The sequence below is a fragment of the Syngnathus leptorhynchus genome, chromosome 16, assembly GCF_054491065.1.
Source record: "Syngnathus leptorhynchus isolate UIUO chromosome 16, UIUO_Slep, whole genome shotgun sequence".
Taxonomy (NCBI): Eukaryota; Metazoa; Chordata; class Actinopteri; order Syngnathiformes; family Syngnathidae; genus Syngnathus; species Syngnathus leptorhynchus.
The window spans coordinates 2,693,943-2,709,056 of NC_141210.1; the positions used below are offsets into that span (position 1 = coordinate 2,693,943).

General features: G+C 45.8%; 5 protein-coding genes across 5 annotated transcripts; 3 read left to right on the forward strand and 2 right to left on the reverse strand.

Moving 5' to 3' along the window:
• The first annotated feature begins 721 nt into the window (after positions 1 to 721).
• On the forward strand, positions 722 to 3,045 carry LOC147044033 (dehydrogenase/reductase SDR family member 7C-B-like). Its single transcript, XM_085934057.1, has 7 exons — positions 722 to 851; positions 1,376 to 1,562; positions 1,685 to 1,797; positions 1,990 to 2,200; positions 2,260 to 2,352; positions 2,423 to 2,581; positions 2,644 to 3,045. Exons 1-7 carry the CDS (start codon positions 816 to 818, stop codon positions 2,844 to 2,846), a joined length of 1,002 nt encoding a protein of 333 aa, XP_085790183.1. The 5' UTR covers positions 722 to 815; the 3' UTR covers positions 2,847 to 3,045.
• A 65-nt stretch (positions 3,046 to 3,110) lies between these two features.
• LOC147044034 (protein NATD1-like) lies at positions 3,111 to 4,213 on the forward strand. Its single transcript, XM_085934059.1, has 3 exons — positions 3,111 to 3,335; positions 3,700 to 3,818; positions 3,914 to 4,213. The coding sequence occupies exons 1-3, from the start codon at positions 3,194 to 3,196 to the stop codon at positions 4,028 to 4,030; spliced, it is 378 nt and encodes a 125-aa protein (XP_085790185.1). The 5' UTR covers positions 3,111 to 3,193; the 3' UTR covers positions 4,031 to 4,213.
• On the reverse strand, positions 4,132 to 7,655 carry LOC147044035 (germ cell-specific gene 1-like protein). The gene is made up of 5 exons (XM_085934058.1): positions 7,352 to 7,655; positions 6,354 to 6,401; positions 6,134 to 6,286; positions 5,308 to 5,419; positions 4,132 to 4,794 (listed from the first exon to the last, which is right to left on the reverse strand). Exons 1-5 carry the CDS (start codon positions 7,653 to 7,655, stop codon positions 4,506 to 4,508), a joined length of 906 nt encoding a protein of 301 aa, XP_085790184.1. The 3' UTR covers positions 4,132 to 4,505.
• A 1,084-nt stretch (positions 7,656 to 8,739) lies between these two features.
• On the forward strand, positions 8,740 to 9,554 carry rcvrna (recoverin a). The gene is made up of 3 exons (XM_085933972.1): positions 8,740 to 9,120; positions 9,258 to 9,369; positions 9,436 to 9,554. Exons 1-3 carry the CDS (start codon positions 8,740 to 8,742, stop codon positions 9,552 to 9,554), a joined length of 612 nt encoding a protein of 203 aa, XP_085790098.1.
• A 1,087-nt stretch (positions 9,555 to 10,641) lies between these two features.
• gas7a (growth arrest-specific 7a) lies at positions 10,642 to 13,193 on the reverse strand. The gene is made up of 9 exons (XM_085934122.1): positions 12,994 to 13,193; positions 12,753 to 12,868; positions 12,602 to 12,676; positions 12,368 to 12,446; positions 12,040 to 12,171; positions 11,842 to 11,965; positions 11,636 to 11,715; positions 11,445 to 11,543; positions 10,642 to 11,223 (listed from the first exon to the last, which is right to left on the reverse strand). Exons 2-9 carry the CDS (start codon positions 12,785 to 12,787, stop codon positions 11,110 to 11,112), a joined length of 738 nt encoding a protein of 245 aa, XP_085790248.1. The 5' UTR covers positions 12,788 to 12,868; positions 12,994 to 13,193; the 3' UTR covers positions 10,642 to 11,109.
• Positions 13,194 to 15,114: the final 1,921 nt, after the last annotated feature.

Sequence of the window (15,114 nt, forward strand, 5' to 3'; positions counted from 1 at the left end):
GACGGTTCTTGCTGCTTCTCGAATTCTTCAGAGTCCGACATTTCACCACGCCATCAGGTGTTTGGCTCGCGGGGCTGGTCGGAGGAGAAGTGTAGAGGAGGATACATCAACGCTTCCAAATCCATCAGCTCTCCTCCAGGTAAGCAAAGGGGACTGACTTCCGGTCCACGACTTCAAAATAAAGCTAATCACGCCACCAAGATAAAGACAGATTTGCTCGATTATATTTGTGCGTAATAACATGAGATTAACGTGGCAGCACATAAAAACCAAAATTACATCGCGGAGGAACCTTTATTTTTTTAAACATCCATTAGACACGAACCAGATAAATAATTTCATGTTGTTCAGGTTGTTTAGGATTGGGTAAGACACCATTGAGTGTTGAAAATGATTGGGCAGCCACTGTGGAGACGCGACTGGTCCCCGAACATAACACGTCTAGAAATAAAGCGTCAGCTGCTGTGCTGCTATTAAAAGAGTGAGGGAACAACAGCGGCGGGAGGTTTGCAGCAGGCGAGCAGATTGCAGATCGTCACGGAGGAACTCAAGCGAGCGCGCCGGCCGGGTTTCCACGCTCACGCACTGAGACGCAAGGTGAGCCATCGTTTTTTTGTTCTCTTCGGATGAAAGTCGAAGTGATGCGCTTCCGGTTCTAGCTTCCAAACAGCTGATCTGCTTCTTCTACTATGAGTGACTTTGTTGACTTTTTGTTTCAAGGACACTTGACACTTAAAAGGTCAAAAAGTTGTTGGATTTTTTTTTTGGTGTGTTTTGTTTTCCAGCCCTATCAGAATATAACTTATTAGGGGAAAATGGATGCCAATGTAACAGAGGTGGACGAAGATTGGGTAGGAACTTTCTGGAGTGGACCTATGTAGCTATCCAATCTGCACACACAAGCAAATCTGCTTTTCTAAACCACTGCTAAGATGCTAACATTGGCCATTGTTAGCCCTGCCGTATGTGTTTGTGGTATTCAAACACAGATATTTTTTTGCACAAATGTTATTTTGAATAAATTGTCAATATTTTTTCATGCAGCAGATTTGGTTGCACGTGCACTTTAGGTAACGTCAACCATCTCATCTCCATCATCATATACATGACATTCCTGTGGAAAGGATGTGGTGACATTATTTCACTTCCCAATCACCTTCCATCTATGCCTGTGATAAAAATAAAAATAAAGCAATTCAATAATCTTCCACTAGAATTAACCAGTTTAAATTAGAATTCATCTTTTGTAAGTTTTATAAATCCAGGTTGTGCTAAAATAAAGGCTGGGAACCACTGCGCCATATCATTCTTTCATTCCAAGTTGTCACCCAGAATCATTTCTTGAATTCAAAACAGCACATTTCCTATTTTTAAGACATTCCTGAAGAGGATGGGGATAGAGCCCGGGTGGAACGCCACAGCCCTGCTGCTTCCGTGCATGGTGGTGGTGCTGGCAGCTGGATTGTTGCACGTTTACTCTCTCGTTTCGGGCCTGCTGTCCCAAAGCCCTGTGCGCAACAAAGTGGTGCTGCTCAGTGACGCTTTGTCTGCACTCGGGAAAGGTAATAACCCACTCGGGACTTGACTTAGTTTTACACGCTAAATTGAAAGATGATAGTTAAGACCAGACTTTTCTTCTCTGCTGTCTTCTACTACAACTTGTTCCTCTTTTGTTGGTCCAAAGAATGCGCCAACATCTTCCACAAGGACGGTGCCAGGTTGATTCTATGTGGGAAAAACTGGGAGAAACTCCAGGAGCTGTCGGACGACTTACTCAAAGTCTCCGACCCAAGCACGGTGAGGAGTGGAAGGCAGTGTTTTGTTTGCACTATACCGATGACATGGAATAAATGCGCAAAACATTTCATAAAGCATTTATTCAATTTCCCTCAGTAGTCCCAGGTTAGGTGTTTTTTTTCCATCTTCTCTGGTGGTCAGGTCACACAGTTGACCCATCTCCCCCCTCAACGTGTCCACATTGGTCGGCAGACATTCCTTCCTAAACTGGTGCTTCTGGACTTTGGGGACACGACATCGCTTCCCGAGGCTATAACGGAGATCCTGGAATGCTACGGCTGCCTGGACGCGCTCATCCTCAACAGCAGCATGAAGATCAAAGCTCCGGCACACACTTTGTCTCTGGAGGTGGACAAGCTACTCATGGACAACAATTACTTCGGCCCGGTCACGCTGGCTAAAGGTATCCATGGAAATACATCTTATAGAAACATTTTAGATTGTGAGGTTTGTGTGTTCCAGCCGTGCTGCCCTCCATGATGTCCCGGCGCTGCGGTCACCTGCTGCTGATCAACAGCATTCAGGCCAAATTAGCCGTGCCCTTCCGCACCTCCTGTGAGTTGACGTCGAGGTTTCGACTTTCTTGATATCCATCTTATCAGCCCGATCTAATCACGTCTGGCAGATGCCGCCTCTAAGCATGCGGTCCAGGCATTCTTCGACTGCCTTCGTTCCGAGGTAGACGAGTCGGGCGTCTCCGTCAGCACCATCAACTTCACCTTCATCAGCTCACAAGCATCGTCTGGGAAGCAGAAGGCCGCAGTGGCCAAGTTCTTCTGGTCATGTAAGCCCCTCTGACCCCTCATAGTTTTTATCAGTTTTTATCAGTCTTGCTGTTCTGCACAGATTTGTACACAAAGAAGCCACTGGGCGTTTCTCCACGTGAAGCAGCCAGTGAAGTGGCCAAGACTTTGTCCAACAAGAGGAAGGAGGTCCTGATGGCCCCCTCGCTGCCGAAGGCGGCGCTCTACGCTCGCTCCTTCTTCCCCAATTTCTTCTTCGCTGTCATGGCTGCAGGAGTGAAGGACACCACTAACACGAAAATGTAGTCCTTTGCCATTCTAGAAAAGCTTTCTTGTGCTTAGCATGTCTGCCTCACAGTTCTGGGTTTTTAATCTTCCTGTGTGGAATTTGCAAATGTTTCTCCCACATTCTCAAAAGATAGTGGCTTCACTTTATTTCTGATGAGTGTTAATGTGAGTGCCCTGATATTTCCTGGATGGTCAATGTTTCTCTGGATGGACTTAGTTTTCGACTACACAGTAAATAAAGTAGAAGTGGATACAGGTCAATGTTTTACCGTGTCTGTTCCTGGTATTTGGCGCCCTCTAGCGGCGACTCGAAATGTAAATACACGTTAACGGTATACCAGCTGGTGGCCACTTTTGACCACAAAATGTGGCTTAAAATAATATCCACACTCACCGAGGTCGTACCTCTAAGGGTGACGGCCCGCAGGCTGGCTTCCAGCGGTGGACTGACGCTGGAACACGACCGACAGAACCACCGCTTCACCGCTTCCGTGTGCAGCGCAAACGGTAAGTGCTGATGCCGCTTTCGGGGCTGCATTGAGCGGTTGGGTAGAGCACGCGAGCCCGGCGTCGGCCACGACCAAGCTGTCGTTTGGAATCCTGTTATTTAATGTGCCTTTGCGTAAAACAAACACAGAGGGTCATATATGAATACATTTTATAAAATATAATCTTGTCGTATTGTTTAATAGTTCGGCAAGGACTTCATCCGTCAATATTTCGGATTTTCATGAATGAATGGATGTTTACTTTCCTGAATAAGTCCATGTCGGAAAATATTAAAATGTTTGCATAGAAAGCAGAATTTGTTCAAACAAGTTATTGCATTTTGTTCATGGCCCTTTTGTTGTCATATAAACTTTGACCTCAGGAGTCAACGAGTGTGCGACACTCATCTACAGATTCACAGCGCCAGATGAGGTGGATCTCATGTCCACCTTTGTCCCGGAGGCTTGCAGGGGTCAGGGTGTGGCCGCGCTGCTGTCAAAGGTCACGCAGCAGCATTGACAAACTCTTTCCCGTTTCAAATGATGGAGAAACATGAAGGGATGAATGACGTACATGTAACACATCTTTGTTGACAGGCCGCCATTGACTTTGTGATGAAAGAGAAGCTGAAGGCTCACGTGTCCTGCTGGTACATCAAGAAGTACATAGAGGAACACCCTCATCACAATTATAATGAAATTCAAATCAGATGATGGTGTGCTTTATTTTTTTGGCCTGAGTAATAAAATTCAAATTTTATTTGAATAGAGTAATTGTACTCTTAATTGTTTTTTGTATTAATTTATTTCTTGATTGTAGAACAAAGTTTTTCTTGTGTAGATTTCCACAAAATCCCAGAGCAGTATTTTTAATAGAGTATTATTTGAATAAATGTGATGTGCTTTATTTTGTATTTATTTCTTTTAGCCATAGACTGAATTGAAAATCATCTTCATGTTGCGTCCTCTCAAAAATGTGTCAAGTCCCAACATCTGCAACTGAGCATAAAGACACCGCTGGCCTTTCCCTCCTGCCTTCCGCCTCTTAAGCGATCACATGGGCAAGATTTGATGAGACGCATGTTGTCTCAAAGCCGAGCGGGTTACATTATTTCCACGAGGATATACACACACGCGCGCAAATATATCCCTGTATTAGATTTTTCAATCCAACAATCAACTGGGGCCTCTAGCAGTAGGCTTCATTTTGCGGCTCAACCATGTGGTCCGCTTCCAAGGCGTACGTGTCCCCAGTGGGCGGCTTGTGTCCATTGAGCGGCAGTTCCGGCGGCGCCTCGGCGTCGGCCGTCAGGTACCACATCTGGTCGGGGAGGTCAAGGTCCAGCAGCTTCTGCTTGACAAGAAGACTCTTCTCAATGTTTCTTCGCTTGAACTTGAATTCGATGATGGTCTTGGTGTAGCGGTTGAGCGCCGTCACCGCCGAGCCCATGCAGGTACCGAACGACCCCCAAGCTAGGCTGAAGAGAGAGGTTAGCCATAATGAAACAAAGAATTTGGGTTGTCAAACCAAATAAATTCACCAAAGTTCAAAATAACAAGGCACACATTATTCCGAAACAAACACTAGGAAAACATGACCAGATCTCAATTTGGACCGAAACCACCGACACAAAATGGATTGACAAGGTCAGAACACAACTGGACAACTTAAATACAAGCAACTGAAGAGACAACGAGGAACACATGGACAAGACTCAAGTGGCTGACGGAGCTGATTGGAAAACACAAGCGACCGTGATAATGAACACAAATATCTAACAGACAACCACGAGAAAATGAAACCAAACCCCAAAACAAATCCAAACAAAAATACGGATCCTGAGTTATAAATGATTTCAAAAATGTCTGATTTGGAAGAAAAAAACTACTACTTTACAATAAACATTACCGATCATATTTGTAGCTGATGCTAAGGTTAGCTTGGTATTATGTTAATCTGAAGCTACACAAAAGGACTTGAGGTGTCTTACACATAAGACCAGCTGTAGTCCCAGGTCTTGGGCCTCCAGTCTTCTGGACCCATGGCCACGGCCAGCTGGAAAATGGTGGTGAACATCATGTGGGCCACCATCCCACAAAGGCCTGAAAGCAGATTTCATACAGCTAAAATGGCTGGTGACCAATATGTTGTTCATCGATATGTGTCATGTCGTTGACCGTCAACTAGTCACTAATCCAAACAAAAACTAGGATAGACTAAGCGGAAAAGAAAATGGATGGCTGACTGAATCTCAAATATGGCGATGACATTATATTTAGTTTCAAACAAAGACGTCTCTAATTAAGAGAACACACGAGAGAATAAAATAATGTTGGAATGAGTGCCAATGAGCTTCGGGGTGGTCTGGTGGTCTGGGTCTCCCAGTGGAACCCTGTTGGCCCTTCCTCTCATGCAGAGGTTTGCCTCACAGCAGCTTTACTCGAGGATTAACAGCTAACAACAGTGCAGTGGGGGGAGGGAGGGGCAGTCAGCGTGGGGGGGGGGGGGGGGGGGGACGCTCCTCTGGGCAGGTCTTGGTCACATCCCAAAAAGAGCTGCCTGCCTCCAATCGGATTATTGCACAAGCCAGCAAGCAAATCCTCAGTCAGCAAGTCAGCCGGTGTCTTCATCCAGTTTCTAGTCCAAAAGTCATACTCGAGTAACAAGTCTGGAAGTCATAATTAACCAGTCTGAGAGTCACTCAATAACTAGTCCTCAACACATACTCCAGTGAACTTCAAAAGTCATGTCGTGTTGCTTGGTGTTCAGCGGGCCTCAGAGTTTGTTACCTCCCCCAAGGAGCATCTGTTCCTCACCTGACAGTGCGGTGCACAAGGCGGCAAAGGCACTCAGTTTTAGTTTGTTCATGATGCTGAAGCAAGGACACTGCTCCAAGGTCATCAGGGCGCCGCCCGCAAACAGCAGCGTCAGGTACAAGGTCTCGGCCACAATGCACAGCCACAACACCCCTGTGCGCACAGCGCTTGTTAAAAAGTCACTCCACACAGTTATTCAAGAGGGGGGGGGGATACCAACCTCGTTCGTGTTCCGGTGCAATCTCCGAGAAGTCCCGACAGTCGAAGCCTGTGATCATGAAACAAGAATGAAAACAGCAGTGTACCGTATTTTCCGGACTATAAGGCGCACCGGACTATAAGGTACACGTTCAACGAAAGGCCCATTTTAAAACTCGGTCCTTATATAAGGCGCACTCCATTTGATCTTTTTTATTTCAACTTCAGATGCAACAAATTACTTTATAATCACAAAATAATGATCCATAGTCTATTTGATTCATGATTCATAGTCTTCAGCGGGCCACTTATGATTGATTTCATGACACAATGCTTCGGGCTAGTTTAAATTGAGGGATTTGGTCCATATACAAGGCGCACTGGACTATAAGGCGCACTGTCGGCTTTTGAAAAATTTTTGGGTTTTTAGGTGCGCCTTATAGTCCGGAAAATACGGTACTAACTAGAGGCGCCTTCTTGTCCCACTTGACCACAAACTACATTCATACGCTGGCCAGCAAACGAATTCATCAATCACATTCTCAACCTCAAAGTACATAAATCAAAAACAGTCAAAAACCAGTCTAGTAATTTGGTCTAGCAATTTGTAGTAAAGTCATAGTTTAGTGAGTAGTCCTTAAGTTGTAGTCTAGTAAGTAGTCCTAATGTCAATAGCTCTAAAGACAGTCCTAATAATAACTAGTCCTAATGTCACACTCCAATGACTTGTCCAAAAGTCAGTCTAGATACTAATCTTAAACTCATGGAAACATAGTAACTAGTATTAGTCACAACTAGCCTTAAAGTCATATACAAGTATCAAGTCCTAACATCATGCTACCAATGTTTGAAAACCAGACTGCAGTCTTCACCTATTACCATTAGCATGAAGCTAACATCCAGAATCCAAAAGAGTGATGAGGGAGACAAGAGCTTAGATCACAAACAGTTCCTTATCATCTCACTGATGACTTCTGGCTTGTTTCTGGTGCGACAATCCCTGGGATTGGCCCTTCTTACCGTTCATGTCAGCAGCCTGCTCACAGGAGAAGAAGATCCCAGTATGAAACTTCTTGAGCAGGAACTTCTCCTCCCCGGTCTCAAAGATGTACTGCACCAGCCGACTGTCGTTGATGTTGGAGCTGTTGAAGCGGATGCAAAAGAACTGCTTGACCTTGACGGGCGGCCCGGTGCAGAAGGGCTTGGCTACCTTGCGAGTTCCCTCGCACCAGTAGCTGGTGGTGATGGCAGACAGGGCGAAGGCGAACGCCACAAAGTTGAGGGTCAGTGCCAGAGAAGCTCGCCGTCCGCGCTCCAGCCTCATGGTCCAGGCCGAAAGCGACCAGGGGGACTAATCCCGGCTTTTAACGCGCGGCCGCCGTCTTTCGCCTCCCGGGCAGATGCGTCAAATCTTCATAATCTCGTTGGCGCGGAGGCTCTGTGGCCATCAAGAAATAAGAGCCGCCACTGTTTTCCAGCTTCCTTTGCCGTCGTCCTGTCCTCAACGTCGCTCCTCCCCTCGCCCGCCGTATCGTCCGTCACAAATGGCAAATTATTTGCCTGACTTCCTTTCATCATATTTACAAAAGACAGATTACAGCCATCTGACACTCTAATCCACAGCGAGGTTCTTACACACTGCCTGCCAGCAGCCACGAGATCAACCAATGGCTTTCCACCTAAACATGGAAAACACCCACATCATCTACGGAGACGTGCATTTTTACACAGACTGATCATTTGTTCAATATCGATCTGTTTCTATGACAACATGACTCGACCGAAGTTTGGTGAAATGAGTACAGGTGCTTAAACCGACTGTGATATCCGCTTTCATCAAAATACATATTTGTCAGCAAGCGACGTCCACCTGTCACTGGACTCTGAATTTCCGACAAAAGAATCGAATCCTAATGTGATTACGTAAAAAGGACATGATGGCATTTGGACGTCTAAAGATTAAATTAATCTGGTTTGGTGAAAGTAGGCAGGATGAACAAGAAGGATTACATTGTACGAAAAAAACAATTTCAAAGATGAAATTATTCTTTTTTTTAATACATGCCTACTTTGATGAACTGTCTTATTGTCAACAAAGTCACCATGATTTGTCATTGTGCTGTCCCAAATAAAACTTAAATCCCAGAAATGAAATGTGAAACCTATATTCCTAAATCGAGAGGTGGTTTGGTTCTTTAGTTCTACAGCGGTTTGTTGTTTCTGCAAACAGCCTCCAAAGCCAAGCAGGTGTTTAGCACCTACTGTGATCTAATCCTCCACTAACACCCTTTACAGAGGTATCATAGCCTGGTGACGTGTCTGGATTGAGGCTACCATGACCATAATCTGCCGTGCTAGACTAAAAGCAGGCTAGAGTGAGCTCAAGCTAAGAAGAAGAACACACGGGAATGGGGAACACCAAGAGCAGCACGTTGTCCAAGGAACTCCTGGAGGAGCTAAAATCCAACACCAAGTATTCAGAGGCTGAGCTATGCACCTGGTATCAGTCTTTCCTTCGGGAATGTCCTGGCGGGAAGATCAGCAAGGAGCAGTTTGAAGGCATCTACGCTAGCTTCTTCCCGGATGCCGACTCTACCGCCTACGCCCGCCACGTCTTCCGTAGCTTTGACACCAATGCGGATGGTACTCTGGATTTTAAGGAGTACATCGTGGCGCTTCACCTGACCTCGGGTGGGAAGACCCGCCAGAAGCTGGAGTGGGCTTTCGCACTCTATGACGTGGATGGCAATGGTACCATCAGCAAGAACGAGATCCTGGAGATAGTCAAGGTATGAACCGACACTTGACAACTTGTTGGCAGAATAACTAAACAAACTTCTGAGGTTTAAATAAACAGTGTAGTATCTGCGCATTATAAACCTACCTGTAGATCTAGGTCAAGTCTTGACATGTGACTTTCACGCAGTCCATCTTCAACATGATCCCAGCTGATGACCAGGAGAACCTCGCCGAAGACGAGAACACCCCGGAAAAGAGAGTGGAGAAGGTCTGGTGCTTCTTTGGGAAGAAAGACAATGGTAATTCATCAACAAGAAAAGTGCTCTTTATGTTTTTATATTCATACGCTGTTTGATGTTTTTCAGACAAAATCTCAGAGGGCGAGTTCATCCAAGGCGTGATGGACAATAAGGACATCTTGCGTCTCATCCAGTATGACGAACCTCAGAAGATTAAAGACAAGCTGAAGGAGAAGAAACACTAATGGCAGTGCGCAGACTTTATATTTATCCTTTGGTTGCCGTGGCAACACACAAGAACTAGTTTGAGATCAAAACAAATCAAGAACATTAAAATGCGGTTTGGCATTCACAGATTTCGGGGGAAACCCTCAGTGAATCACTTTAGCACCATCTGGTGGTAGCTGGGGTGTCAAGGAAGAAACTATGTTCAAGTGAGTTGAGGAGTTTCTTTCAGAGCCAAGTCTGGACTGTCAAAGCAATGAGATGTGAATAATTAGCAGCATGCTAACGCTAAGCTGTTTGAATGTGTTTACACACGATGTTGATTAAGTAGAGGGTCAGGCAGAGGCTCAAGTTAAGCGTGTTAATCCTATCACAAGCTGAAGGTCCATGCCAAACTGACCCAACTAACAATCCAATCAATTTAATGACAACTTTCAAACCTTTGTCTTTCACTCACTGTTGTAGATTTATTACAGCAAAAGAAATGTTTACAGATACAATCTAACGGTAGTTGGTTCACTTGGTCTTAATTAGTGCTCGCTATGCTAGTAGTTCTACTCAGAGTAGCGAGGCTCACTTAAAGTCCAATACATTTGCTGTAAGATGACTTTTTCAGCTTTGAGAACTGTTTTGTTTTTTAGCATTTAGACACAATTGTTATTTTACATTTTAATAGAATCATGTCATACTTTTTTCAAGTGTTAAATATTGTTAGTTATTCCAAATGCCTGTTTTCATTGTTTGCCAAAAAGTCAGAATCCCCCCCACGGTTGTTCGCTTACATAACCAAGAGCACAGGTTGACTTTTTCAAGAGGAGTTTTATTTTTTTTTTATAATTATTCATTACTAATATGACGGACAAGATGCATTCCATACTGTGCTCACCAAAAACATTCCCAAAAAGATGAGACGGACAGCGCACGAGGGCGGCAAACTCGGAACATCAAATACGCAACAATGAAACACCAACAAAACACGAGTGGTCATAAAGGACCACAAAATCCAAACAAAACACACAAACAAAATGTTTTGTAGACACACACACAAGCATACTGCACATGCAATTACAGTTAACAGCCCACAGGGGGCGCCACCATCCGGTCATCTGTGTACACATAGCAAAATAATAAGACAGTAGAAATGGTGGCAAACAAGGAACCCAGAAGAGACAACATGAACACGTTTCATTTAAGTGTATGACGAGCGCAAACTAAAATGGCTCCAAATGTTCTCCGGGGTTCTTACCAAACACTCGAGGCACAAGAGGGTTTTCCAGTGTGACGCCATCCAACTTTTTCCCGCCTCCGATCCAGTTTTTTTTTTGAGCAGAGAAGAAGCATGCGTGTCCAGCAGCCATCTTTGAAAATATGAAAATATTCCACCACCAGTTCCTCTTGATATCCAAAAATAAAAGGGAATCATATCAAGTTTTTTTTCTCTTTTTTTTAAACAAGACACCAAAACGTTGAACAGAAATTTAGTGACGTAACTACAGCGGAAGTCAAAGAAGAAGAAGCGAGCAGGGTTCATATGTACTAGGAACATGCTGGTTCTGGTTCTGACTGTCCCTCGCTTCAGATGTCCAAGTCCACAGGCCTGACGTGGCCTGTCTTGTTGTCTTGGACCCAAAGCTCTCTGTCCTTGGCCGGGTCCACCTTCTGCAGCAGCTGGTCCACTGGCTCCACCGTCTGGACACAAGACGATAGTGCGGCCTTATTATTTCTCATCTGCCTGTCTTGTCACGGTCGAGGAAAGCAAAAATGTTCTCGGACAAATTTTGACAAAGAAAATAAGCACAAGGGATGACATATTATGAAACGAATGGACGGATAATACTTTTGTTTTTGGGGTGGGGGTCGTATCACACCTGAGCACAAAGGAATATCAGCGAGGTGAAGGTTGAACTCACCCCCTGGTTGAACATGTCTGTCTCGTGCCTCAGCGTGGTGTACTGCCGCAGATGTTGCTGGATCCACTCAATGCGATCCACCTCCAGTTTTTCCAGCTCCTGATAGGACACGTCATGTCCTCAGTTTTATTTTTATGACAGTGGAAACTGTTGAGACTCTTTTTGTGAACAGAAGTGAAATGAAAACGTACCATGCTGGTGGTGACCATCTCCTCAAACCACTTGCACTGAGCCTGATTGTAGAGGTCCACGCAGCGCATCAGGTCATCCCCTGAAAAAGGCACACACGGAGAAACACCAGAATATTTGCTTTTTTTTTTCCCTGTAATAGCCACCAGAAGACAATCAGGACAACAATGGAGCAGTGGGCGTGGCCAGGCAGCTAATGCGGTGCTACCTGCTTGTGTGGATTTCCTACGAGCCTTCTTGATGTCTTCTTCCGTCTTGTTGCTGAGTTTGATCTCCAGTTGCTGCGTCTTAACATCCAGATCCTTCTGACGCTCAGCCAGAGCTTTACGGGCCTGAAAAACGCACCGTGCAGAGTGGCCTAAAGGGGGCGCTGCTGCAGGAAAGGTGCTACAGCGATTCCAAGTACCTTCTCGACGCCGGCGTAGCGGCTGGCGAGCTGTTTCCTGAGGTCTGCGATGTGATGGTCGTACTTCTTCAGGTCCTTCTTGAAGTTGTCGGCTCGGAACGTCAGCAGAGGCTTCTCGACCTCGGAGTGAAGCTGAACACAACAACGTCATCCTACCGGGAGGTCAAGCTTTGAATTTGAAGACAAGATGCAAATGAATATCTTCTCAATTTCATTTCATTGTTTCCTTTTTCTCAATGAGTGAACGCAAAGCTGCAAAAATGTAGGGTCCTACTGAGTTAGCCCAATTACCGTAGCAGTCAATTAAACTCACAAAAAAAAAAGTTACCTTGTTGGAGAACTTGAGGTGGACTTCTGCCTCATCGTGTAGACTTTTCTTCAGCTGAGTCCAAGCTTCTCCCAAAGTCCTTCACACAACCAACAGACACTTGGTTAGCCACACAAGCTAATCACGTCACTAAATTAGGAACAACAGTCACGAATCAATGCCTTTTGAATGGCAACACATTTATTGTTGTGTGTGCGACTTTTTGAACTTTCACACACAAAATCCAAATGTTACCCTTCTTCCTGTGCCGCCAGAGTGCTGAGGGAAAGTTTCGACAAGTTCTTGGCATATTCTTCCTCAATCTTGATCCTGGAGTCCAAAGAGAACATCTTCCTCAGTCTTCAGAAATTAATTTTGAGATATAAGTGTGAGACGGCATTTGAACCTCTCGTGGACAAACTCGGCCATCTCCTTCTGCATCTGTTTGCCCTTCAGTTGCTTCTGCAGCAGAACCTCGAAACCGCCCACCGACGTGGCCCCCTGAGGGTCCTTTTTGTCCGTCTGCAAGACAGGAAGTCTGGCTCATACACCATCCAAGTCTGCTCGAATGTTTTAGTGATGAAAATAAACAGCGGGGAATTCTACTGTGTGTACCATCCATCACTTTCCAATAAACCACAACTGACCCAGAAGTAATCGCAGTAGCTCCATTCGTTGGGTTTGAGCAGTTGCTGCTCGGGTCCTTCGCCGGGAAGCGGGAACGTCACACCGTTGATCTACGGAACCAAATAAACACAGAAATCAAGAGCCGAAAAAGAAAAGAGTGAAAGACATTTGTGAGGTAAAACGGTCGTGCGGAGGAGGAAAAAGGTCAGTAGAAAAGCTCTGTTGCCACGGCAACATGGAAGCCTTCAGGGAGGATGGGGCAAAGGGGGGGGGGGGGCTAACTCGGTCAGTGTGGTCCGTGTCGAGACTCCAGCGTGCGTCTCTAATTAGTTTCACGCTTAAAATTATGTAACACACACACATATACACTTTATGTACAATTATGTAACACACACACACAAAGTGGTGATTCCCTCTCAACTGTCACCACCAGATCAGAGCAAACGGACACAAAACCATGGCAAGTGACAGGGTGGATGAAATATGTGGGCAGCGGTTTATCACATCCGCTTCACTCTTTTGAGGTTCAGGGTTCGAATCCGGCAGTCCAACTGCCTTGCGGGAAGAATTTTTGCTCTGTGATGAATGTAAGAAGCAACGTGACGATGTGAGGCTTAATCGGTATTGTTTCACTCTGACCAACATCAAGCCTCCATCCCATAATGTCCCAGTGGACCACAAGCAGATGACTAACACAACTCGCTTATATAATCGCGCGCACGCGCGACCGCAATTGGCTTCGGGACACGTCGCGAAAAAAGTGGCCGATTTAGCAGGCGTCACTTTGTTAATTTTCCGCCTGGTAGATCAAAGTGACAGTTTCCATGACAACGGTTTCCATGCAAACGCCCGCCATCCGACAGGTTTATCGCACCGCAACGCCGCTTGGCAACATCCGACGCTATTGTAGTACGGGACTGGCTGATGGCGATACGGGTATGTAGGATGATATGATCTGCTGGCATGTTCAATTTGGCTGTTGCTAGGCAACACGTGATTTGCCCTCTCAACGCGCCCTCCGCCCCCAGAAAACTATCTGTTGCCTCCGCTTCCCTTTTTTGGTGCCAGGTCCAGACAAAATGGTTTCCAGAACCGGGGTCCAAGTGATTCCAACCACAGTCAAACAAGTCGCTGTGAAGGTGAACGCAAGGTTGGGGCTCAATCTTGTATCTGAGGTTCAACCATGCGTGCGTGTGCGTGCGTATCTCCATGGCAACGATGTGTGCGCGAGTGTAACGTGAGGAGCACAAAAACACCCGACGTCACAATGACGAATGACTTGCGTGTGTGTTTGTGCGTGTGTGTGTGTGTGTGTGTGTGTAAAGCCGTTTCTGCAGCGATTCTCTTGATATCAATATCTGGGTTTACAGATTTATTATTTGCTATCCAACTTTAGCTCCATGTACTAGTCAATTCTTTTTTCTCACTACTAGAATAATTTTAGGTCTGCTACTAGTTGGGCAAAACTGTGCACTTGTTGACGTGTTACAACTAGTAGCTGCAAGTAAATTTTCTAAAAATCACTCGTAGCACATAGTTGCTAACTAAAGCACACCTGTAAAAAAAAAAAAAAAAGATGTCAGCCTGTTGTCAGCCTGGGTTTCCGTCGCCATGGAAACTGGACCTGGCTGCATCTTGTCGTTCTCACGATGGCCGCGGGTCACAAAACCTGCGTTCCCACCCCCCTCATCGCTCCACGCATCATTAACAGACATAATGAAAACAGCTACGAACGTGAAGGCTTTCGAGAACAGCACTAAAACAAGACCAAGATCGAGACAGAGCCCGCATCATCTTCTGTGTGTGTGCAGCACGGTCACGATGACCATAGAAAAGAAATCGATGGATGGATTGTTTACACACGAGAAGTCAAACATACACAGATTGCACGGAGACTATAGATGGATGAAGAAGTGGCTTACCGTGGTCTTGGTCTCCTTCACCTCGTGGACTCGCCTCCTGGCGGGTGACACGGATCCGGGCGGCTGAGGGGCGAGACACGACGGGTCGTCAAAACTCTCCTCGGTGTCAAAGCTGCCCTCCATGCTGCTCCCTCGCACCTACTCCCTTCAGTCGCCAGGCTGGGATGCGAGTGGAGAGGAAAGGGGGGGGGGGGGGGGGGGCGGATGGCGTTGTGAAGG

Excerpts from the sequence above, each read along its gene's own strand:
- LOC147044034 (XM_085934059.1), top strand. The coding sequence starts at position 3,194 with ATGTGGCTTAAAATAATATCCACACTCACCGAGGTCGTACCTCTAAGG. Across the intron at positions 3,336-3,699 it reads TTCCGTGTGCAGCGCAAACG|GAGTCAACGAGTGTGCGACA; the intron begins GTAAGTGCTGAT and ends CTTTGACCTCAG. Across the intron at positions 3,819-3,913 it reads TGGCCGCGCTGCTGTCAAAG|GCCGCCATTGACTTTGTGAT; the intron begins GTCACGCAGCAG and ends CTTTGTTGACAG.
- LOC147044033 (XM_085934057.1), top strand. The coding sequence starts at position 816 with ATGGATGCCAATGTAACAGAGGTGGACGAAGATTGG. Across the intron at positions 1,798-1,989 it reads AAGTCTCCGACCCAAGCACG|ACATTCCTTCCTAAACTGGT; the intron begins GTGAGGAGTGGA and ends ATTGGTCGGCAG. Across the intron at positions 2,201-2,259 it reads CCCGGTCACGCTGGCTAAAG|CCGTGCTGCCCTCCATGATG; the intron begins GTATCCATGGAA and ends TGTGTGTTCCAG.
- LOC147044035 (XM_085934058.1), bottom strand. The coding sequence starts at position 7,655 with ATGAGGCTGGAGCGCGGACGGCGAGCTTCTCTGGCACTGACCCTCAAC. Across the intron at positions 6,287-6,353 it reads TGCACCGGAACACGAACGAG|GGGTGTTGTGGCTGTGCATT; the intron begins GTTGGTATCCCC and ends CTGTGCGCACAG. Across the intron at positions 4,795-5,307 it reads GACTACAGCTGGTCTTATGT|CCTAGCTTGGGGGTCGTTCG; the intron begins GTAAGACACCTC and ends CTCTCTCTTCAG.
- gas7a (XM_085934122.1), bottom strand. The coding sequence starts at position 12,787 with ATGCAGAAGGAGATGGCCGAGTTTGTCCACGAGAG. Across the intron at positions 12,447-12,601 it reads CTGGCGGCACAGGAAGAAGG|GACTTTGGGAGAAGCTTGGA; the intron begins GTAACATTTGGA and ends GGTTGTGTGAAG. Across the intron at positions 11,716-11,841 it reads TAGGAAATCCACACAAGCAG|GGGATGACCTGATGCGCTGC; the intron begins GTAGCACCGCAT and ends TGCCTTTTTCAG.
- rcvrna (XM_085933972.1), top strand. The coding sequence starts at position 8,740 with ATGGGGAACACCAAGAGCAGCACGTTGTCCAAGGAACTCCTGGAGGAG. Across the intron at positions 9,121-9,257 it reads AGATCCTGGAGATAGTCAAG|TCCATCTTCAACATGATCCC; the intron begins GTATGAACCGAC and ends ACTTTCACGCAG. Across the intron at positions 9,370-9,435 it reads CTTTGGGAAGAAAGACAATG|ACAAAATCTCAGAGGGCGAG; the intron begins GTAATTCATCAA and ends GATGTTTTTCAG.